The sequence below is a fragment of the Megalobrama amblycephala genome, linkage group LG6 (assembly GCF_018812025.1).
Source record: "Megalobrama amblycephala isolate DHTTF-2021 linkage group LG6, ASM1881202v1, whole genome shotgun sequence".
NCBI lineage: Eukaryota > Metazoa > Chordata > Actinopteri > Cypriniformes > Xenocyprididae > Megalobrama > Megalobrama amblycephala.
Genome location: NC_063049.1, coordinates 12,001,813 through 12,025,821, shown reverse-complemented (window position 1 = coordinate 12,025,821; position 24,009 = coordinate 12,001,813). Strand labels below are relative to the sequence as shown.

The 24,009-nt window shown below is 40.0% G+C and overlaps 1 protein-coding gene across 1 annotated transcript in view; it reads left to right on the top strand.

Moving 5' to 3' along the window:
- Positions 1–258: 258 nt before the first annotated feature.
- The window catches only part of kcnj3a (potassium inwardly rectifying channel subfamily J member 3a), a 65,898-nt gene continuing 42,147 nt past the window's right edge, over positions 259–24,009 (top strand). Inside the window, exons 1-3 of the mRNA XM_048192945.1 lie at positions 259–1,009; positions 1,962–2,630; positions 4,336–4,552. Coding sequence (XP_048048902.1) covers positions 1,968–2,630; positions 4,336–4,552 — 880 coding nt within the window. The 5' untranslated portion in view covers positions 259–1,009; positions 1,962–1,967. The remainder of the gene's footprint in view (positions 1,010–1,961; positions 2,631–4,335; positions 4,553–24,009) is intronic.

Here is a 24,009-nt window from a genome sequence, read left to right as displayed (position 1 = left end):
GGCTGTCTTTTTCGCTCAACTCTCGCCTTTCATCAAGCCCGAGGTCAAGGAGTTTGGCCTTAAAAAGGTTGGTGACCTTACACCATTACACATCCCGTAGCCTATGTGTGCTGTAGCCTATTATAGCGTATTGCAGTGTATTTTCTGTGCATGTAGTGAATACTGGTATGTGATGTATATTGATCGTTTGAACTATTACGAATAACTAAAGTCAAATTTCTTGCAAGTATAACTTCCTTAGCCAATAAACGCGAATTGTGATTGTGAAGTTCCGCCCTCCCCTGCTGAATAACACACCTCAGTATCCCGAGGAGCTTCAGACGCTGCGAGAGAAACGCTCAGTGCACAGGAGAACTGAAGAGACAAAGAGCAGCCTCACACACTCACCCTGGGGGTCTGGAGGACACGACCTGGCTGTCCCTGCAATCATCTGGACTATTTTATTTCATTCTCTTGCAACGAGCTCGATAACACAGGAACAACAGAGCTTTGGGTTGGCGAGCAAAACATAGTGTAAATCTGTCTGTCCGAGGCGCGTCCGGATGAATTCATAACCATCAGTTTGGTTTCACCACACTCAGAGCGGTATAATCTGATTAAGTTGAATATGTTCTACCGGTGAACATACAGAGGTGGAGAAAATTCAGCCAGATGTTGAAACGCATCTAGACTAGTTTTTGTATCCATCAATTGTTGCGCAAATTGCTGGACAGGCGAATGCGCTAATCTGTTCATTTGAGACTGACGAAAATCATCCACAACTCTGAGCTTCGGTTTGTGAAACTCAAATGAACAGATGAGTGAAGACAGACTGAGTGTTTCAGGACCCGAGCCGCTGGACAGCGCCTGTGGAGAGTTTCATGCTTTCATCCCCGACGAGGGAACATGTATCTTTACACCTTTTCCGTAAACAAACAAACGATTGCTTCCCTTTAAATCACGCTTTATAGTCTGAGATGATACGCAGCTAATGAGAAGAGAGGAGAAATCACTGTATGGTGAAATATAGGTAAGACTATTGTCTTCTCTTCTTCTTCTTCTTCTTCTTCTTCAGATTTTCATTAGACCGGGGCTATCGTCACAATTTCCACTGACTGTTTCTCAGGGTAGGTTTTGAAAGTCAATGTTTATGTTTTACGACTACAGAAAAGCTATTGAACATTCCCACCGCCAAAATATTTAATTTATTATTATATATATATATAATCATGAAATCTGCTAATTCTTTAACTTTATTTTATCTAAAGTACAAAAGCCATCTTCCACAACACGTAGCCTATCTGAAATATTACTATACAGGCTATTTAATGGTTTCAGAGCAAAATGTAAATAATTAAAGAATTATGGAGCAAAAACACTTAATAAAACAGCCAATGAGGAAAAAAAAGTAACACACACACACACACACACACACACACACACACACACACTATGGTAACATTTTCTTTTTGCGTCCTTGTTACCATGTACTTGTTCTCACAATAACAGAAAAGTATGTATAATTATAAGCATTATAAGTAATAATTATAAGTAAACCTAAACAAACCCTAAACCTAAACCTATAGTACATGTAATTAATGTTACTTAGTATATATGTATGTAATTACACTGTGACAGGGACATCTTAAAATAAACTGTAACCTATAAAACCACTGTGTTGGTGAATAAATTTAGTAGGTATAAAACACATGAAAACTTGCCTGACCTGACATATCAGCCTTTCAATTTACATGTTTTATTTTTATTATTATTATTATTATTTGACTTTTCAAAAGCTTGTACGGTAAGAGATAAAGACCTTGTGACAGCTTCTTCTTAATGTGACAACTAGCTTCGGTCTCTTCTATTTCTGTGGTCTTGTTTTTACTTATAAACTCTTTATCCACTGAAAAGGTCATGACAGGTCTAATACACTGCTAAAATATCAGACAGTCAAGTTAGTATTACTGCTGTCTCTGCAGGATAAAATGTCTACACTTCGTAAGAAATTTGGAAGTGACTATCAGGTAGTGACCACCACATCCTCCAGCCATCAGAAGGAGAAGAAGAGGAAACGGCAGCGATTCGTGGACAAAAATGGACGATGTAACGTCCAGCATGGAAACCTGGGTGGAGAGACCAGCAGATATCTCTCAGACCTATTCACAACTTTAGTAGACCTCAAATGGCGATGGAACCTCTTCATCTTCATCCTCACATACACAGTGGCCTGGTTATTCATGGCTTCAATGTGGTGGGTCATTGCATACATCAGAGGGGACCTGTACCGAGCCCACGATGAAAAGTACACGCCATGCGTGGCCAACGTCTATAACTTTCCCTCTGCTTTCCTCTTCTTCATTGAGACAGAGGCCACTATAGGATATGGCCACAGATACATCACAGATAAATGTCCAGAAGGAATCATTCTCTTCTTATTTCAGTCTATCCTGGGCTCCATAGTGGATGCCTTTTTAATAGGCTGTATGTTTATTAAGATGTCTCAACCCAAGAAGAGAGCAGAGACTCTGATGTTTAGTGAAAACGCAGTCATCTCCATGCGTGACGGCAAACTCACGCTAATGTTCAGGGTGGGAAATCTGCGCAACAGTCACATGGTTTCAGCACAGATCCGATGCAAATTACTCAAGGTAAGGGCCTGCCTTTTGGCACATTTTAGAGATTGTTAACTTTTAATAGGACATGTATGTACTGAGTAATATACTTTAACAGCATGTACACAATTTGTTGCCTATTAATGTTGTGAAGCTAAACTTTTTTTGTGTGTGTGTGTGATTTTGCAACTATCATTGACTAATAGGTCTAACATGGACACTGTAACAAAACTATTGCATTCAATACTTATTTACATTAGAATGCTTAAAATGTATTAATCATTTGTGTAGGCATATATTTCAGAACATGTACACTACCAGTCAAAAGTAATTAAGATTTTGTAATGTTTGGAAAGAAGTCTCTTATGCTCACCAGGCTGCATTTATTTGATCAAAAATACAGTAAAAAACTGCAATATTGTGAAATATAATTACAATTTAAAATAACTGTTTTCTATTTTAATATATATTTAAAATGTAATTTATTCCTGTGATCAAAGCTGAATTTTCAGCATCATTACTCCAGTCTTCAGTGTCACATGATCCTTCAGAAATCATTCTGATATGCTTATTTGGTGCTCAAGAAATATTATTATCAATGTTAAAAACAGTTTTTGCTGCTTTTTATATTTGTGGAAGCTGTGATACACTACCATTCAAAAGTTTAGGGCAAGTAAGATTTAAAAAAAGACAAAAAGAAAAAAAAAGAGAAAAAAAGAAAGAAAAAGAAATTAATACTTTTATTCAACAAGGACACATTAAATTGATCAAAAGTGACAGTAAAGACGTTTATAATGTCACAAAATATTTCTATTTTAAATAAATGCTGTTCTTTTGAAAAATCTTTCTTGTGCACCAAATCAGCATATTAGAATGATTTCTGAAGGATCATTTGACACTGAAATGATGAAATTGAGCTTAGCCATCACAGGAATAAATTACATTTTAAAAAACTCATATAGAAAAAAAATATAAAAAAAGTAATTTTAAATTGTGATGATATTTTACAATATTGCTGTTTTCTTTTAATTTTACCATATTTGTTTGCAAACAATGCCTTGGTGAGCATAAGAGACTTAATTTAAAAGAAATTAAGTATCTTAAAAGAATCTTAATTATTCCAAACTTCTGACCGGTAGTGTACCCACCGTATCATTATTTTCTATACCGAAGCTGATACACTTTATTAGTATTATTAATACTGCTGTATCTATATTTACCTGAAATGTGTGATATGAGCACTGTAATGGAAAGTGTTACTCTGCCCTCTGTTGTTCATCTACAGACTCAGCCGATGCTTGGATGTGATTCTTGACCTCCTCTCATTTAATTAAAAAAGAAACAGAGAGAGAGAGAGAGAGAGAGAGAGAGAGATTTTATTTCATTTAAATGTTAAAGATGCCATCAGAAAATATGTTTTCAGTCTCTATACATCCTAGATGGCTGCATGATTGCATTCAGGCCTATATTTAAGTATGCTGGCCAAAATCTCGTACAGTAACATGAAGACATGTTATGTACAGTAGTGTCTCCCTGACATCTTTGTTGTATTCAGAAAGTAAAAATGAACCTAAATCTAGTGATTGGTATAAAAAAATTGTAAAATTAAAACTTTTAACTTTAATTTGATTTCCTGCCTCTCTTTCCTTTGATGACTGACTGTCTACCCTCACAGCTCACTTCACCGTACAGTTTGTAAAGCAATGTTTACGCCCCATCTCCCCTCTTCTCGCTCCCGCAGTCCCGACAGACACCTGAGGGTGAGTTCCTCCCCTTGGATCAGCTGGAGCTGGATGTGGGCTTCAGCACTGGAGCGGACCAACTCTTTCTCGTGTCACCACTCACAATCTGTCATGTGATCGACACAAAAAGCCCCTTCTATGAGCTCTCGCAGCGATCCATGCAGACAGAACAGTTTGAAATAGTTGTGATTTTGGAGGGTATTGTTGAAACGACTGGTAAGTTATCTTGTCTGCTCTTTTAATCATGCATTGGTTTCGCCTTTTGATTTTAAATTTAAAAGGCCTCTGAAAGTTAAAGGCTGGAATACACTACACAACTTTTACAGTCTGGATGAGTCAACGCTAGTTGCCGAAAATCAGAGCCAGTCTGCAGATTTTGGGCAGCCGAAGTTGATAGTTTATGATGGGCAAAGCTTCAGATTTTCATTCCATCCATCAGAGGATATATGACATATTTGATATTTTGAGCTGATTTTAGAACACATTGTTTTCATTTTAAATGCGCCTCCTAGAAATGAGAGTTTGTTGTTTTCTAAACAGCTTGAATGTATGGTAGTGTGTGATCCTTAGTCGTTTAGTGTATATTTACAAAGTCGGCAAGTGTATGATTATGACTATTGTTTTAAAATCTGGTCTGATTTTAAAAGTCATGCAGTGTATTCCAGCCTTAGGGTGCATGCACTAGAACAAGGGACATTGTACTATTTATTCATTTAGAAAGACTACCACATCCTGTTAAAGCTAAAATAGAAGGCATTGGGTCTCACTGGCCTTGAAGTGCACTTGATTGATTGTGTTCTATTGATCAGCAATGAAGTGTAATTGTAGACATGCTGTTTGGGGAAGTTGGTAAAACCAGTCTGGTGTCAGCGTGTATCCCTTAGGATGAAAAGCACAATAACATTTAACAGGGCTCAGTAATTAACATATATGTCTTGAAATCAAAGTTACAGTATGTCCTACAGTATATCTGATTTTCATATTCATGTCCATTTAGCTCTCAGTGTTCTACAATTTCACCTTTATTTTTTGTTTAAGATAATGAATCATTTCAGAGCTTAACAGAAAATATTCTTGGGGAAGAAAGAAAGAAAAAGAAAAGAAATCATATGTGTTCTGAAACACACTGTATTTGCCTTAGCTTTTGAAAATCCTATATATAAAGCTCATTTTAACAGGTGGTTGTCAGTTTTCATAATTATATTCTGTTTACGTAGCATAACTTTTATGTTGGGATATGATCAAAGATAAAATAGTCCTGTTGGATGTTTGGAGGTGGACATATCAGAGGTTGGCCAGCACTATGAGTTTTCGATCTAACAGTGTTAGATCATTTTAAAAATAAAAATTAAAAAAATAATTAAAAAAACTGGTGACTAATAACATGCCAGATTAATGATACTGCCTACATGTTAGGCAGTATCATGTTAGCATATCAGTTCTCTTCATTGCCATTTTGTCAACAACCCAAAGAAAGTCTCAAATACAGTACTCTTTTCCAATATCTCAGTATATTCCTCCAGGACTGGAAGACTTATTGGTACTTTGGCTTATATTAAACAGTAGGCATAAACAGAGAGCCAAAATTTGCATCTCACTGAACACTAACTCAGTTCATCTCTTTGTTGTTAGAAGCATAGTTTCTGGTACACATACACATAGATACATACTAAAAAAAGAATAGAAACAATAGTAAAAGTAGTAGTAGTTTCAGTAACACTTTAGAATAGTGGACTATCATTAAACGGGTCCTGAAGTGGATTTTTTTATTAATTTTTATTAACGTTTTCTGAGGTGCACTTATAATGTAAGTATGATTTTTACATCAAAACTTGCCATAATTTAGAAATAAAACACATTTTTCTATCCTGATTTTAGCCCTCTGGCTTGAACACTCTGTTTGAAAGGGTGTGTCTGCTGTGAGACTTGTGTAAACGCCCACTTCTGTGATTGGCTGACATCTTTGCATTTGAAATACACATTACATGTGGAACCCTCTCGGATACTTTTACTATTAACGAATTTGTTAGATTTACGAATCCTGAAAAGTGTTCATTATAGCCTTATATTTAGATCTTTTCCCATCACATGAAACGTAAAAGTAGGTGTTGTTGTCTTACTCCAGAGGTAGTCGTATGTCACATGCTACCTTGGATTCAAATGAAGTATTTTCAGCTTGATTATATAAATGCTTTTTTATTGATGACGAGGGCATTTTAAGTTATGGAACTTGCAGGGTGTATTAATGATACAAAGACCTCTTATATGCCAAAAGATCAAGGACAATTTGATTTCTCATGTCATGACCCCTTTAATAAGTAACTATGTAGGAAGTAATGCAGGACAAATGAGTAGTATGACATTAACACTTCAGCTACTACTATTAACGTCTCGGTTACAAAGGTAACCCTCGTTCCCTGAAGGAGGGAACGGAGACGTACGTCGGACAGACTGACGAATAGGAATCTCGCTAGAGAGGCCAATCTACTTCGAGTGTAACTAAAACGAGCCAATGCACATTGGCATGCAATCATATGCATCAGCTGCTCGCCTCGCAGCGTGGGTATATAATGAGCAGCAGGTGCGTTGCATCTTCAGGTTTTCGCTGAGGAGCCGAACCGGATAGGCGGCAGCATCAGCGGGGTACAGCGACTATGGCGACGGGACGTACGTCTCCATTCCCTCCTTCAGGGAACGAGGGTTACCTTTGTAACCGAGACGTTCCCATTCAGTCGGTCACGTTCGACGTACGTCGGACAGACCGACGAATAGGAATCCCTACCAAAGCGCCACAGGAGCTGCCCCCTTCCAGCGCTCTGTTGTAAGCCACCTGAACCCCCTTGCCTGAGGATGGTGGGACACAGAGAGAAAGGAACTTTCTTGGGAAAGGAACGCTGCAGAAGCCACATCCTTCCCCGGAGGAGTTATGTGGAGAAGTACATATGGACTAACCCTGTAGGGCTGTGCTACATATGGAAGAGCTGGGGTGACTCCAACCCGATGAAGGGTAGGTTCTCCCAGAGGGAAAGACACAGGCTTCGTTTAGGAACAACCGTGGAACCAACCATATGGGATCCCCGTAGGGTCACACATATGGAACCCAGCCTAAACCCGGTTCTCAAGGATACAACGGAGTATAGGCCTGGCGCCAGACGCTCTGCCACGTCGGCTGCCTAAGGGATATCGGAGGACTCGACAGGGTCTGCCTTGTAGGGACTCTCTGGAGAAGCGCATGTAGCGCAGCAAGCCGACACTAAGCCGGGGCCTCTCCGTGCCTCTGACCTGTGGCGAGAACACGGGAGGAGACCGGCTCGACACGAAGGCTATAGTATCTAGCGAACGTGTTAGGTGTCGCCCAGCCCGCAGCTCTACAAATGTCTGTCAGCGAGGTGCCACGAGCCAGCGCCCAGGAGGATGCGACACCTCTCGTGGAGTGAGCATGCAACCTGAGCGGGCAGGGCACGCCCTGAGCTTGGTAAGCCAGGGCGATGGCATCCACTATCCAGTGGGCCATCCTCTGCTTGGAGACAGCCTTTCCCTTCTGCTGGCCTCCATAACAGACAAAGAGCTGGTCTGAGGTCCTGAGGCTTTGGGTTCTGTCTATGTACTGTCGCAAAGCGCGAACTGGACAGAGCAAAGCCAGGGCTGGATCTGCCTCCTCCGAGGGCAGCGCTTGCAGGCTCACCACCTGGTCCCTGAAGGGAGTGGTAGGAACCTTGGGCACATAGCCAGGCCGGGGTCTTAGTACCACGTGGCTATCACCCGGCCCGAACTCCAGGCACGATTCGTCGACCGAAAATGACTGCAGGTCCCCTACCCTCTTGACGGAGGCCAATGCAACCAGCAGCAAAGTCTTCATAGACAGAATCTTTAAGTCTGCCGATTGCAAAGGCTCAAAGGGAGCAATCTGAAGTGCTCTTAGCACCAGAGCGAGGTCCCAAGAGGGTATGGAGGGGGGACGAGGAGGATTTAACCGTCTCGCCCCCCTAAGGAACCTGACGACCAGGTCGTGCTGACCAACAGATTTGCCATCTTTGTGGTCGTGGTAAGCGGAGATAGCAGCAGTATGGACTTTGAGAGTGGAGGGGGACCCTTGCTGCAAGAAGGAAAGCACGACTCCGATCGAGCATCTTCGGGGGTCTTCTCGGCGAGAAGAGCACCACTCGACGAACAGGTTCCACTTTGAGGCGTAAGCACGTCTCGTAGACAGTGCACGTGTCGAAGTGATGGTGTTAAGTACCTCAGGGGGTAAGTCACCTAGAACCTCCGCGTCCCGTCCAGGGACCAGACATGGAGTTTCCAGAGGTCTGGACGCGGGTGCCAAAGAGTGCCCCGTCTCTGAGAAGAAGGTCCTTCCTCAGAGGAATGGGCCAGGGAGGGCTGTCGCAAGGAGTGAAAGTTCTGGGAACCAGGTCTGGTCGGGCCAATAGGGCGCAACTAAGAGGACCTGCTCCTCGTCCTCCCTGACTTTGTACAGGGTCTGTGCAAGTAGGCTCACTGGGGGAAACGCATATTTGCGAAGGTCCCGGGGCCAGCTGAGTGCCAGTGCGTCTGTCCCGAGTGTTCCCTCGGACAGGGGGTAAAACAACTGGCAGTGGGAGGTTTCCGGTGAGGCAAACAGGTCTACCTGAGCCTCTCCAAACTCTCTCCAGATCAGCGTTTGAGAGATCAGAGTTTGCTCTTTTCCCAGTTGACCTGAAGACCCAACTGGCTGAGGTGTCTGAGCACCAAATCCTTGTGTTCACACAACTAACCCCGGGACTGTGCTAGAATGAGCCAGTCGTCGAGGTAGTTGAGAATGCGAACACCCTGTTCTCTCATGGGAACAAGGGCTCCCTCTACGACTTTCGTAAGACGCCGGGAGACAGGGCCAGCCCGAAGGGTAGGACTCTGTACTGATATGCTCGACCTTCGAACGCAAAGAGCAGGAATGGCCTGTGTCGTGGAAGAAATGAGACATGGAAGTACGCGTCCTTCAGGTCGATCGCTGCAAACCAATCTCGGGGACGGATGCACTCAAAAATGCGCTTCTGCGTCAACATTTTGAACGGTAGCTTGTACAGGCTCCGATTCAAAACTCGCAGGTCCAAGATCGGTCGTAACCCACCGCTCTTTTTGGGTACAATGAAGTAGGGACTGTAGAACCCTGACCTCATATCGGTTGGAGGGGCCGGCTCTATCGCGTCCTCCGCCAGTAGGACTGCGATCTCTGCACGCAAGACAGGGGCAATGGCATCTTTCACTGTAGTGAAGAGGACGTCCCTGAACTTGGGGGGATGCCGGGCGAACTGAATCGCATAGCCGAGCCTGATGGTCCGAATGAGCCAGCGAGACAGACTGGGGAGCGCTAACCAGGCTCGCAGAGACCGTACAAGCGGGACCAAAGGGACCACCAGCGTACCCGCAGCGGGGCAGCGAGGTGGAACACAGGGACGCGGCTCGGGGGCTCTCTTTGTGAGGCGGCCCGAAGCGGCGTCACAGTGTGCTAGGCAACACTTACCTGGTTCCACGGATGGACAGAGGGAGCAGTCGAGGCTTTGGCTGCCCGCTGCTCGCTGCTGTCCGCTGGCAACAGAAGAGGGGGATGAGAGTGGTGAGGTTTTTCTCCTCCCACTGCTCTCCAAACCCTCTTCAGACCTGGAAATGGAGGAACTGCTCTTTTAATTTTGGGTACCGCTGCCTCTTCGGAACAGAAACAAACCCAATAAAAGGATTTACCACCCGGCCCTCCTCCAGGGGTGGAAGAGCAGCCCCACCCATCTCTGGGTCGCCCGTCTCAGGGGTGATTCTCACCAACCATTTAAACAGCTGCAGAGACGGGAGGCGTCATCTCCCCGCAATGGACACAGCAGAGCCTGCTGGGCCGGAGTTTCTTGCAGGGGACGACACCCTTGGCGACGAGCAGACCGAGGGGCGGCCCAAGAGGAACTCAATGGTTTGTCATGGGAAGCTCCCCGATCCGCTACTAACTGAGGAGAACTGCTGGGCTCAGTCCTCGACAGTGTCACCGAAAAGGCCACCTCGTAAGATGGGAGCATTGAGAAAGCATTTAGCTTGACAACCTCTCGCACCTCACAAGGTAAGCCAGGGGGCACTTCTGGACCACTGAGGTGGACATCGTCTGGCTGAGGGCCTGCGCCGTGACTTTGATCACGGTTAGTCAACAAGCGCAGCTCAACCCCAGCACAGAACTACCCTCATGCAAAAAGAGTGCCTTGGCCTCACATGCAGGGTGGGTGTGGTCTGTGTACAGCCACCCCAACCAAGAGGGTAGTGAGAGAGGAAAAACTTATGCAGATTTTGGCACTTTTGGCATTCCATATTTATGGCACCAACATACCCCCATACTGCCAAGTTTTCCATGCACATCTGGAAGACCCAGGAAAGCATGGCTGTAAACTCCGAATCTGAGTCAGCATAAGCACACACCATTACAGTGGGCAGCGTCACCCTCATTTCCAGAGCATAACAGCACTCTCTCCGATGCTGCAATCGACGTCTGTCCCTCAGCTGGAGCTTCTGAATGAAATGCTAGGTTCCCCTATGAGAAGGACCAGCAATCCAATCCAGAAACTGCACAGCTTGCAATGCGCTAGAGAGGGAGGGGCCCTAGGGGGTTGGTTCCCCGAAGGAACCCCTCAACCTCATGTCACCCAAGCCATATCAGCAAAGTAGACCTCTTCTGGTGCACCAGAGAGGGCGCTACAATGGAGATTATGCAAGGGAACCGCGCATCTAGAGCGCCGAGCGAGCGCTGGGTTGCCGTGACAACCCGCGCTGCAGCCCGGCAGCTCGACGGCACACGACACGCAGAGGAGCGAGAGGTTTGCTCTCGCTGATCTCCACGGTCTTCCCAGAGTGTCGGGCAGACCCGCGGCTGTGCTTTTACACACAAGCGGCAGCTGGCCAACAATAGAGGGGACTCAAGCTTCCCGGAGAAAGAAGAGTCACGACCGGCGTGTCGACGTGATCATGTTCTCATGAAAACATGAAACACCCACGAACATCGTTTCAACACGCGCCCAGACATGTGAAACAGTGATCGTGGCCGTCAGTGAGGACAGGAACGACCGCATCCAGAAACACAAGTAGGATGTCATCTTTAAAAAGACGCGAATCTTCTTGTGTAAGCTTTTTCAGGGACTTTACTCTTTTAAAAGTGCTGAAGCACGCAGGGGAACGGCCGCCGCAACACAGACAGGGATTGTGTGCAGCCTGTCGTGTGCTCTCTCTCTCTCTTTGAAGGCGCTCACTCTTACCAGCCGTAAAAACGGCTTTTCAGCGCTCAAAAGCGCACCGTACCGGCCGTGAGAACAGCCTTCCGACGCTGTCAAACAGCTATTTGCTCAAAAACGGCAAACGAAACAAAAACAGAAAAAGAGAGGACTTCAACCCCGCTGCTGTGCTGTTCGCCCGCACTCGGAAAAAAAGAGAAGTTCAACCAAAAAGCTTGACTCGTCTTCTAGCAGACACTCGCTTGCAGAGAACAGGAACAAACACCGTTCGGCTCCGAAGCGAAAAGCTGAAGATGCAACGCACCTGCTGCTCATTATATACCTGCGCTGCGAGGCGAGCAGCTGATGCATATGATTGCATGCCAATGTGCATTGGCTCGTTTTAGTTACACTCGAAGTAGATTGGCCTCTCTAGCGAGATTCCTATTCGTCGGTCTGTCCGACGTACGTCGAACGTGACCGACTGAATGGGAACTAATATGGAAACAAAATAAACTAATCAGTAAGTAGCTAATTTAGGACTGAGATAGTTCCTTATTAGGTAATCAGTAATTACAGAATGTTATTAGCCTAATTAAGAACTATTAACTAACTATGACAAATTATAAAGAGATATAAATTAATTATTAATCACATTAAAGTGTGTCGGAGAAATAATAAATGGCCTTTTTACTCTGAACATTGTCATAATACTCATCACTAATTACTCAAGTGTTACCTAGTCACTCTTCAAGACAACATGTTCTCCAACCAATACGCCTATATACTGTAGGTCATTTGTCACTTCCCTGAAATACGACCCATAGGAGGGTTTACTAAAGTTGTGCCCCTCTAGACAACAGGACACTTTCATTTTAATTCATTGTACTCTTTTATCTGCATCATATCGCATAGCTCAATTGGCAGAGCATTGCAATATATAACAATATGTGATCATGCGATCATGGGTTCAATCCCAGGGAACACATGGGCTCATAAAGTGTATATGCACTATAAATCACTAAGGGTAGGTTTAGGGGTGGGGTGATAGTAGTCATTAATAAAAGAATGAGTTTTGCTAAATGGAAATAGGACAAATGGTGTAAAAAGTCCACACATTGCATTTAAATGAACACACATTTTGATTGGTAACTACAGTCATACGTCATTTCATGACGACAGACGTAACACGACACTGTCATTATTTTTACGGCAGCTAGAGGGCGCATGACTTTAAAACATAAATATAGGTCGTAATAAGGTGCTTGAAAAACTACCTATAGGGTCATTTTTTAGCATATTTTCTTAGCAATCGGCCTACATTCTATTTACATTAAGTGCAAATAGCTATAGATGCTATTTACACTAAATGAAAATAGCAGTATATTCTATTTACACTAAGTGACAATAGCAGTATATTCTATTTACATTAAGTGACAATAGCAGCAGTTTCTTAGCGATATGCTATTTACACTAAGTGAAAATAGCGATGTATTTACAGTAAATAAAAGTAGCAGTTCCTTGCAATAAGTGCAAATAGTTGTTAGATGCTATTTGCTATATATAAATATTATACATAGTGGAATACTATTATAAATAGTGGAAAATCTCTACATTGTTGTACATTTACGGTATGCAATAATAACAGACTGTATATGACTATATTTATTAAAATTATTAAAGGATTAGTCCACTTTTAAATAAACTTTTCCTGATAATTTAATCACCCCCATGTCATCCAAGATGTCCATGTCTTTCTTTCTTCAGTCGAAAAGAAATTAAAGTTTTTGATGAAAACATTCCAGGATTATTCTCCTTATAGTAGACTTCAATGGGTACCAAACAGATGAAGGTCAAAATTAGTTTCACTGCAGCTTCAAATTGTTCTACACAATCCCAGATGAGAAATAAGAGTCTAATCTAGTGAAATCATCGCTGATTTTCTGAAAAAAATTGAAAATTATATATGTTTTGGCCATAAATGCTCATCTTGAACTAGCTCTCTTCTTCTTCTCCTCTATTAAAATTCTGGCAGTGTAGACACTGCTAAGTGTTTTACTGCCCTCCACAGGTCAAAGTTTGAACTAATTGTTATATACTATATTGCATATAAAAATTAGTTCAAAACTTTGACCTGTGGAGGGCAGTAATATGCTTAGCAGGGTCTACACTGCCAGAATTCTAACAGCGGAGAAGAAGAAGAGAGCTAGTTCAAGATGAGCATTTATGGCTAAAACTTATATAATTTTCAATTTTTTTTCAGAAAATGAGTGATGGTTTCACTAGATAAGACCCTTATTTCTCATCTGGGATCCTGTAGAACAATTTGAAGCTGCAGTGAAACTAATTTTGACCTTCAACTATTTGGTGCCCATTGAAGTCTACTATAAGGAGAATAATCCTGGAATGTTTTCATCAAAAACTTTAATTTCTTTTCGACTAAAGAAAGAAAGACATGGACATCTTGGATGACATGGGGGTGAGTAAATTATCAGGAAAAGTTTATTTAAAAGTGAACTAATCCTTTAAATGGATGCTGCCTTATTGGGACAATAAAGCCCGCCCTATACCTATCCCTAACCCTACCTGATAAATAGGCCTACTTACTGGTTAAGCACTTTATTTCCACTTTTCAAATATTTTCTTAATTTTTACTGAAAATAAATGCCTTTCTGATCTGACATGTGATGGAAAAAGGGAAAAGAGCGAGTTCGGCAAAACACGGATTCGAACTCGGTTCGAACGTGTTAAAAGCCACTTTCACGCACCATACCCCCTACTGCCTATGCCACTGCAGACATTAAGTGGCATGTGTCTTTCTTGTGTATATAAACAGTCACTTGTCGCCACCTGGTGGCATAACGATGTAATTGATTCAATCGTTATTTGAAGCACCATGTTACTTTCCATAGGTGATTTACTCTATTTTGATAGCTTCCATAGACATCAGTGTTTGTATAAGCATTAATCCCAGTTCTTCTATAATAATATGAATATTTATAACACAGAAATACTAAAACTGTGTTGCTGAAAGTACTGTTTGTGAAGATGTTTCATACATAGTCTGTAAATGACAACTGCAATCTTTGGCTCAGCAGCATTGTGAACACAGATTTGAATATTCTAGTACAATTTTGTCAAAAGGTTATTAGACAGGCAAATCGGAATGAAATCACGTGGGTGTTTGAATTGAGATCAAAATGTGTATGTGTGTGTAAAGTATGTGTACAATAACACTGTTTTCTTCTAGAAGCTGAATTATGTTCCCTCTTTCAATATAAAGCTTCTTTGGCACAATATGCATTGTAAAAAGTGCTACAGTATATAAATAAATGTGACTTGACAAGGTGAACTGACATGTTCAGAGTAAAAAAAAAAAGTCAATCTTCAAGAACTACAGTTGTGGTCAGAATTATTGGCACCCTTGGTAAATATGATCAAAGATGACTATAAAAATAAATCTGCATTGTTTATCCTTTTGATATTTAATTCATAAAATTAGCAAAAATCTAACCTTACATTGAAGGAGAAGAAGTGAAAGTGTGGGGAAAATCACATTATGAAATAAATGTTTTTCTCCAAATCACGTTGGCCACAATTATTGGCACACCTAGAATTTTTTATGAGTAAAATATCTCTGAAGTATATTCCCATTCATATTTACATTTTTTCAGCACACCAAGGTGATCATGAACATGAAATTGTCCAGCCATGACTTCCTGTTCCACAGGAATATAAATATGAGGAAACACAAAGGCCAAATTCCCTTAATCATTAATCACAATGAGTAAAACCAAAGAATATAGTTCTGATGTGCAGCAAAAGATTGTTGAGCTTCACAAAATAGAAATTGGCTGTAAGAAAATAGCTGAAGCATTGAAAATCCCCATTTCCACTATCAGGGCAATAATTAAGAAGTTCCAATCAACTAAAGATGTTACAAATCTGACTGGATGAGGACGTGTGTCTAAATCGTCCTAATGCACACTGAGGAGGAAAGTTTGAGTGGCCAAAAAATCTTCAAGGATCACAGCTGGAGAATTGCAGAGATTAGTTGAGTCTTGAGTCTCAGAAAGCCTAAAAAAAATATCAAACAGCACCTACATCTCCACAAGTTGTTCAGGAGGGTTTCAAGAAAAATCTTCTGCTTTCATCCAGAAACAATCTCCAGCATACTCCGCTTCTGCTAGAAATCCAATAATGGGCCGTGGTTGGATCTTCCATCAGGACAGTGATCCAAAACAAACATCAAAACCAACAGAAAAATGTGTCACTGAGCACAAAATGAAGCTTCTGCCACGGCCATCCCAGTCCCCTGACCTGAACCCTAAAGAAAATGAGTGGAGTGAACTGAAGAGAAGAAGCACCAACATGGAGGTGGGAATCTGAAGGATCTGTAGAGATTCTGCATGAAGGAATGATCTCTGATCTCTTATCAGGTGTTCTCCAAACTCATCAGGCATTTTAGAAGAAGACTCAGAGCTGTTATCTTGGCAAAAGGAGGTTGCAAAAAGTATTGAATAAAAGGGTGCCAATAATTGTGGCCAACGTGTTTTGGAGAAAACCATTTATTTTATACTGTGATTCCCCCCACTTTCAAATCTTTTCCTTCAATGAAAGGTTCGATTTTTGATAATTTTATGAATTAAAGATCAAAAGGATAAACAATGTAGATTTATTTTTACAGTCATCTTTGATAATATTTATCAAGGGTGTCAATAATTCTGACCACAACTGTACTTGTGATATATATATTTCACATATCTTTGACATCGATTCAATCACTGCAGAAGTCATTGGGTCCAATCCCCAACATCTCAGACATCACTTGACAAGCATTTCTGCTGTAGGGGACTCATGTGGCATGAGCACAAGACAACGTTAATAACTGATGAACAGTGAAAGTACAGAATCCCAAGACTCTCCAGTTTTCTGGTGGCTGTAACACTGTTTCTATGGCAACCCATTTTGAACCCCCCCCCCCCCCCCCACCCGCCTTTGAACATATGATTATTATGAAGCCCTGAAAAGTGTGTGCAAAGCACTTTTTTCAGACAGCCGAGGAGGAATTTGCATCAGACAGAACATAGAAAGAGGCAGAGGTACAGAGAGGGCAAAAGTGCCTTGGCATAGGTCTGTGTTAAACAGTTCAGAGATACAGAAAAGAGGCACGTTTATGTTCAAGTATTGATAGTTTATTTCATATTGGCAGTTTCTACAGTGTGTAGAAGAATAACCTCAACTACAACAGGAGTAGGTGATCTCACGAATGCACAAATATCTGATATTAATAATCATGCCCATTTTGTGTGTTAACAGAAGCCTAGTTCCTCCTTGTTTCAGTCCCAAAATTTATCAAAAGTTTTCTGTCAGTACATATTGTGCAAAAAAAAAAAAATCACTACCGTCTGCTCTCTAGGTATTAGCATTGGATGTTGAAAAATAAATTTCAGTTAGTCACTATTAATATTGGTGTGATCTATGTGTGTGTATGTGAAACGATGTCAAATGAGGGAACATTCATCAGCAACAGACCTCACCCCTTAAGAATTTTAACACTTACAGAGCACTTTTCAATGAGATGTCTATTTTCAGAGCTCTCAGTTCACTCAGCAAATATTCCTGAATATTTCTGACACAACAACAAAAGCTTTGGAGTTAGATTTTTAGTGCCCGTCATGCTGATTTGAGAAATGTTGTCAGTGAATGCAGGAGCTCTTAAAAATAAAAATACACAAACTCTTTGAAATGTCATGAAAAATAATCTCCTCAGACTGTGAAGGCTGTCACTGATAAAGTCTATTCTAAAGATATATTTTAGTGAATTGTGTTCTAGTTCAGGGAATTTAGAGGAACACCTTTCTTTATACTCTGTCATTTTTGAGAGAGTTGAGAGGTTGAGCTGTCTACGGTTTTTATATATTTATGTACAGTATATATATATATATATATATATATATATATATATATATATATATATATATGAGCAATATCACACGAGTAGCCGTGCGATATGGCTGTATATCAGCACGCTGTGATTCGTCCGTAGGTAATCACAGCATGCTGATATACAGCCATATCGCACGGCTACTCGTGTGATATTGCGTTTATATAACAGTTCGACCGCACGAGTGTGTAAATAAATAAGAACAACAACGGAGTGTCTTTAAAACCCTCTTTTGTGCAGCTCTACTTCCTTCCGCCACGGATTCAAATCTCAAGTTGTCATTTGGACCAAGCCTCCGTTACTAATTCTAAAACGTCACTTCAGAACTAGTAACGAAGGAACGTTTCAAATCTCAAGTTGTCAGTTGGACCAAGCCTCTGTTACTAACTCTAAAACGTCACTTTAGAACTAGTAATGAAGGAACGTTGAGTCGCTTCATTGAAACTCATTGAATTTTGTACAGTATTAGAGAGAGAGAGAGCGAGAGCGCGAGAAAGAGAGAGAGAGTAGGCTATTACCTGTGTCTGATATATTGCATTACATTCATTCTTCAAGTCGATATCCATAATATTATATCCATTATAAAAGTCCGTTTGAATGTCCGCTGAGGAAAGTGATCTTTCTTTTTTACAGCTTTGGGAATTTTCCATAGCATCCATAACACCACAGCGCTAAAACAACTTCCTTTTGCAACTGAACTGAACTATTTAAGTCTTAGTTAAAGAGGTTCGAGACCGAATTGGAGCAGGGTGGTTAGTATTGGAGTGTGAGTTTTGGAGGCGGAGCAATGAAGAGAGGGGTGTGTTTGTTTGTGTTGATTTCAAATATCAACAGTGTTCAACAACGAATTTGAGAAATCACATACAGCACCTTTAAAATATGTTTTTAAAAATGTCATATCTTTACTGTTTTTCATCATTTTATTTTTTTGTCCCTGAGGTCCACTTTTAAAGTTAGTCAAGGTTTGTCACAATTTAGAGTTTTTTGTTTGTTTGTTTGTTTTTGCTGCTGTGTCTTTAAGGTTCTTTAAGAAAATGCCCTCTTTTTTGATTGGCTAACCTCTTTGCATGTAAAATGAGAAACAGCAGTTAACTCAATGCAGCAGCTTTGTTGTCAGGTCCAGTATTCAGTATTCTTCTTAATTACTCATCCTTCAATAAGAGCTTTAGTACAAAGACACACTGAAATGTGCCTTGCATGAAGCATTTGGTCACAAGACACACGAGAGCCAATGGAATTTCACAATCAAAGCTGACATAATAATTCTGCAGGTGGCAATTTTTTTTATGTGTTTGTAATTTGAGAATTATGGCATATTGAGGGTCTGTTCGCTTTTGGGTCTGTTCCTCACGCAAAGCAAATGTTTGGTCCCGGAAGACTTGGATTTTTTTTTTCCTTAAATTGTGACTGTAGTTATATCTGTCTTTTTGTATCTGTGTTTTATATTGTTTGATATTCACAAATGGTTAAGTTTAGAGGTATGGGTCGGGTTAAGTGCTCAAATATCTAAATAGTGTAATGTAAATAAAATTATTGTGGCTGTTTAAATCAAAGCCCAATATATATGCCATAATGGCAAAATTATACCCCAGTATATAATTTCATGATGATAAAATTTCTGTTTGCATAACCATGCCCTAATGATGACAATGGTTTCTCATTGAAAGCAATGGAGTTCCTTTCGTCAATATAGTGACATCTAGTATGGAGTCAAATAATATTAGTATGTTTTTTTTTAATGTACAGTACAGTTTCCATGTAGCTTAATCATTTAAAATGTTGTAATAATGCATGTGTAATAATGAGTGTGTAATGATGACTTGTCAGTGCTTGAAATTTCTCATCAGCTACACATTTTAACAAAAATAGCTGAAACCGAGACATAATTGCATTCTTTAGAAAACTGTCGGAACACTGGGATGTCAGGCTACCCTGGTAATACGTTAATATATCCAATCAATGATTCTCGAAAGAAGGACAGGTCATGATTTTATCTGCGTATGTAGTATGCATGAGTATGGCAAATAAAAATGCAGCTTTAACTGAACTCTAACTTCTTTACCTTAAGCAAACACTGTTCATACACATTCAATTAAAATGAAACAATACACATTTTAATCCTACTGAACTAAAAGAAAATGACCAATTTTGTATAGCTACCTGAAATCCACCCTCATGCCTCTGCTCCGCCATGATTACTGCGATTTGTGTCTCAAACTGATGTTGTAACTTTGAGGGAGGCATGCCCAGGCCCGTTATACACGCCCAAGTCCCTGACTCATCCCCCATGTCAAAACAATACTACAAAGTGAAACACACAGAAAAGTGATGGAAAAACAATACCAAGAGCACTCACTTATCTGAAATGCAGATGAAAAGGAGCTTTGCAAGCGAATTAGTATCACCAATAAAAGAAGCTTTGCAAATGAAAATAGTATCACCAAGGAAAATGTGTTGCAAATCATTGCTGTTAAAAATCTTTTACAGAGATAAAGGATAAAAGTTCTTAAGCGTCTTTTAGAGCAGTCACTGATTTTGCAATTACTTATATCTTATATTTTGCAATGTTTTTTTTTTTTGTTTTTTTTTGCAAAACTTTTTTCGCGATTCATTATTTATCTTTTGCGACTCTATTTTTGTTTGCAAAAAAAATTGTCAATACTTTATTTTTCTTTTGCAAAACTTTATTTTCTTTTGCAATACTCATTTTGCAAATGTATGTAGCATGGATTTGACTCAATATGTCTAGGGATAACTTTAGCATCTCAATAGTGATGCTTAAGAGTCAGTTCAGATGGCTGTTTTAATTGTTTTGAGAGCACTGACCTTTGTTTGGAGAAGATTGAGAACGATGGTAATCTGGTAAGAGAGTTGTATATACAGTGAAAAAGATTCTGAGATTCTTAAGCTCATGGACTCTGCATTCTGTTGAAAACAAGCATCTTTTTTATTCAATCTTGTCTTCTCTTGGATTATAATATTGTGTCCTTCTTAGTACAATCATGCATCAGTTTGTTTGCATCCATGCTGTTTGTTTGTATTTTCCATTTAAAATATCCCAGCATTTTGTGTCCCTGTCCACATTATCATTTCATTCATGAGGAGGATTTCCCGCTTATTTTCTCTGTGAGGCTTTTGATGCTTTTCTGGAGGGATGTAGCCCGCAGCAAAATCCTTTCACAAAGAATAATCAAAACCCTCCTAAATGCAAAGTGTAAATTTAGCCCTGCTCTCAAATCAGCCTGATAAAGGCCCTCATATATACAGAATGAGCTCTGAGCTTTCCTCAGCTGTTCTGCAACCAGTGATAAGAAGTTTCATAAATGATGAAACCAATGGATGGAATATAGCACATCTTGCTGGCAAAGCCATGGCTTGAATTATAGATATGCTGAGATGAGCTAGTGGCCCTTGACTGCATACACTGTAAAACCCAACGAGTTAGGATAACTCATTTCATTTGAGGAAAGGTTTTGTCTAACATCATATGGCTCATCATATGGATGTTTTTTTAATAAATGCTGACAAAAAACAAAAACTTTACAGTTATACAATGGTAAATATTTAATTGATGATAATTTTACCCCAAAATCCAACATATCTGACACAAAACGGTCAGATTCCAAATCTCTATGTACTGTCAGTTATGAAACTCTTTCCCATTTTCGATGTTTTGTGTTTTTTGTGGCATTCAAGCTGAACACCAACTCTGCCACTCAGTCTTTTTGCCAGTCAGTGTGTGTAACCGCAGTGACTCCCATCTACTGTGACGTCATTTGCATACCCTGTATAGGTTGAGTTGGAAAAACATTGACAGATCTGAGTGGACCACTCTCAGTGTTTTGATGGTGCCTGGGAGGCTCAATGTTTACACTTTTGGGCAAGATAAACCCATGAATGGCAAACTACTAGTAGTCAATGTACAATAAACTGGGTTGAGAATTTTAACATAAAAACTTGTATACTTCGACATTAAACACTAACAGATCTCCTCCTATATTAATATTGTGCAAAAAACACAAAATAACACTTAATTTTAACATTTACTATACCTTATCGAGTCTGAAGCAAAGTATGTTCTGTTTACTGTCATTGGATATTGGATGTACAGTATTTCATATTACAGACTGACTACAAACCAATTACATATATAGTGAAGACGAATGAGCGGAGCAATATTTTGTGTGTGTGTGTGTCTGTTTTTTTTTGTCTCTCAGGTGAAAAGGGCTTAGTAATTGTGTCTTTAGGGATTTGCTATGGCTAAGCTGACTGGTGATAAATTATTTGAGGTTGCGGAGTGGCACACAACCCCATATGAACCCTGTTTGGTGAAGAAAAATATCTTCCAAGGATCTGTCATACACATAGAAAGGAGATAGAGGAAAATAATTGGCTCAGCAGTGCAGCTGATGTTGTTCTCGGTGTATAAATGATTTGTTCTGTACAGAGTTCAGGGATGGGCTCATGGGGTTTTACAGTCATAAATGTTGCGATTAGCCCACCTGCACTGCAAACATCAGAACACTCAGTCTGTAACCCGTGAAAAAGCAAAAGCCTTTTTTTTTTTTTAAATCCATAAATGTTACAATAATAAATATACAAACATACACACTTTATACAGTGCTTAGCATAACTTTGAAAAGTAACATTTTAAACAATATCTTGTAGCAAATTAGCTCAAAATAAATATGATAATTAATCATAACTAGTTATAATTAATTATAAATATTTGGATCAGTTAATAAAATTGATGTAATGTAATAAAATTAATATTGCAATCAATTAACATGTTTGGCTAATGAACCCTCAGTGTTAATTGTTTATTAATTCTAAGAAATGTTCATTTCCAGGTTATGGGAAATAACAATGTTATTGTACAGTACTACTCAGAGCATGTAGTCAGGATCGTCATAATTAGGGACTCCAGTATATGAGCATGAAACATGGACAACTTTGCGTGTGACATGTACAAGACTTTGTTAACTAGACTAAACACTTAACTACTCTAACATTCACACACATACATACATACAGTTTACCAAGGGAAAGAGAGGGGTAAGGATACAGTATGTATCCTTACCCCTTTAAAAGGGGTAAGGATACATACTGTATCAAATAATGAAACTAAGTTTGATACTTGCATGTCTCGCCCGTTTGAATTTAAACTGTCCTGATGCAATGCCCATTGATATTTGCTGATATTGTCTTGATGAAGGAGAACCAGTTGGATTCAGTGGATCTTTGGTGAATGGAAGGTCTAGGCTGGCGACTGGCACAAACTTGGGGTTCCTTAGAAACTTCTAGTAGCCTACGGCATCATCTTGACATCAGCATTTTTTCAGTATAGGAAAAGAGAGAGTGAAGAGGCCGTGGTCTTGTGATCAGTGATTTTAAAGGGTGAAGATGTCACACCCTCTTGAGGTGTCTGTGCCATTAAGGAGTTATCCCTTTAGAGGGAAGATTTTCGAGTCTTTGTTCTATAGCAAGATATTAGCATAAGACATTGGACTGAATGTATGAGAGAAGAACCTTCTAGATTCTTATAATAGTAACATGTCACAGAGTTAGTAACATGTAACATAAATTACCAAATAGGAAACGAACGTTGGAGTCCGTAGATACCAAACATGCTACCCATGTGATTTTAGTTACCTATAAATTTGCAACTTTTAAACATTAATACCAAAATAGTTCTAAAGAGAGAATTAAAACATAGAATAAACCATATAAAAGGAAAATCATGAGAGGGGAAAATTGGATACACGTTTATACATTTTTCATGTGGTTATATATAGTATATATTGGATTAAGAAGGTTTATTTGTCCTTCTCAGAAAGAATGAAGTCACTATCTTCTCTGCACATTCCTGACAGCAATAAAATAGGACCAGGACACCTATTCTGTCTCTGTGTTGCAGTTGTGGGGGATGGAATTAACAGGATTTGTGAGGGAGACTTTCTGGATTATTCATTAAATAAAATGAAAAATTGTGTGTCTGGTCCAGATTCTACAATCTCGAAAACAAAAACAAAATGTTTCCAAAATGTTAACAAGACTAAGTTTCCTATAACATCTGTCTAACTTATAACATGAAAGTAAGGTTAATAATATAACTTAGATTACACATTTTTCAGTTTTACTCAAATTAGGGTGATGCAAAAATGAGTACAACCCACAACAAAATCTACTACATCTAGTACTTTTTATGGCCTCCATGATTTTTAATGACAGCACCAAGTCTTTTAGGCATGGAATGAACAAGTTGGCGACATTTTACAACATCTATCTTTTTCCATTCTTCAAGAATGACCTCTTTTAGAGACTGGATGCTGGATGCTGGATGGAGAGTGATGCTCAACTTGTCTCTTCAGAATTCCCCATAGGTGTTTGATTGGGTTCAGATCAGGAGACAATTCTTCTTGTTCTTCTTTAGAAATCCAACAGTGGCCTTAGATGTGTGTTTAGGATCATTGTCATTTTATGACATGATAGCATCTTCTCTTTCAGTATAG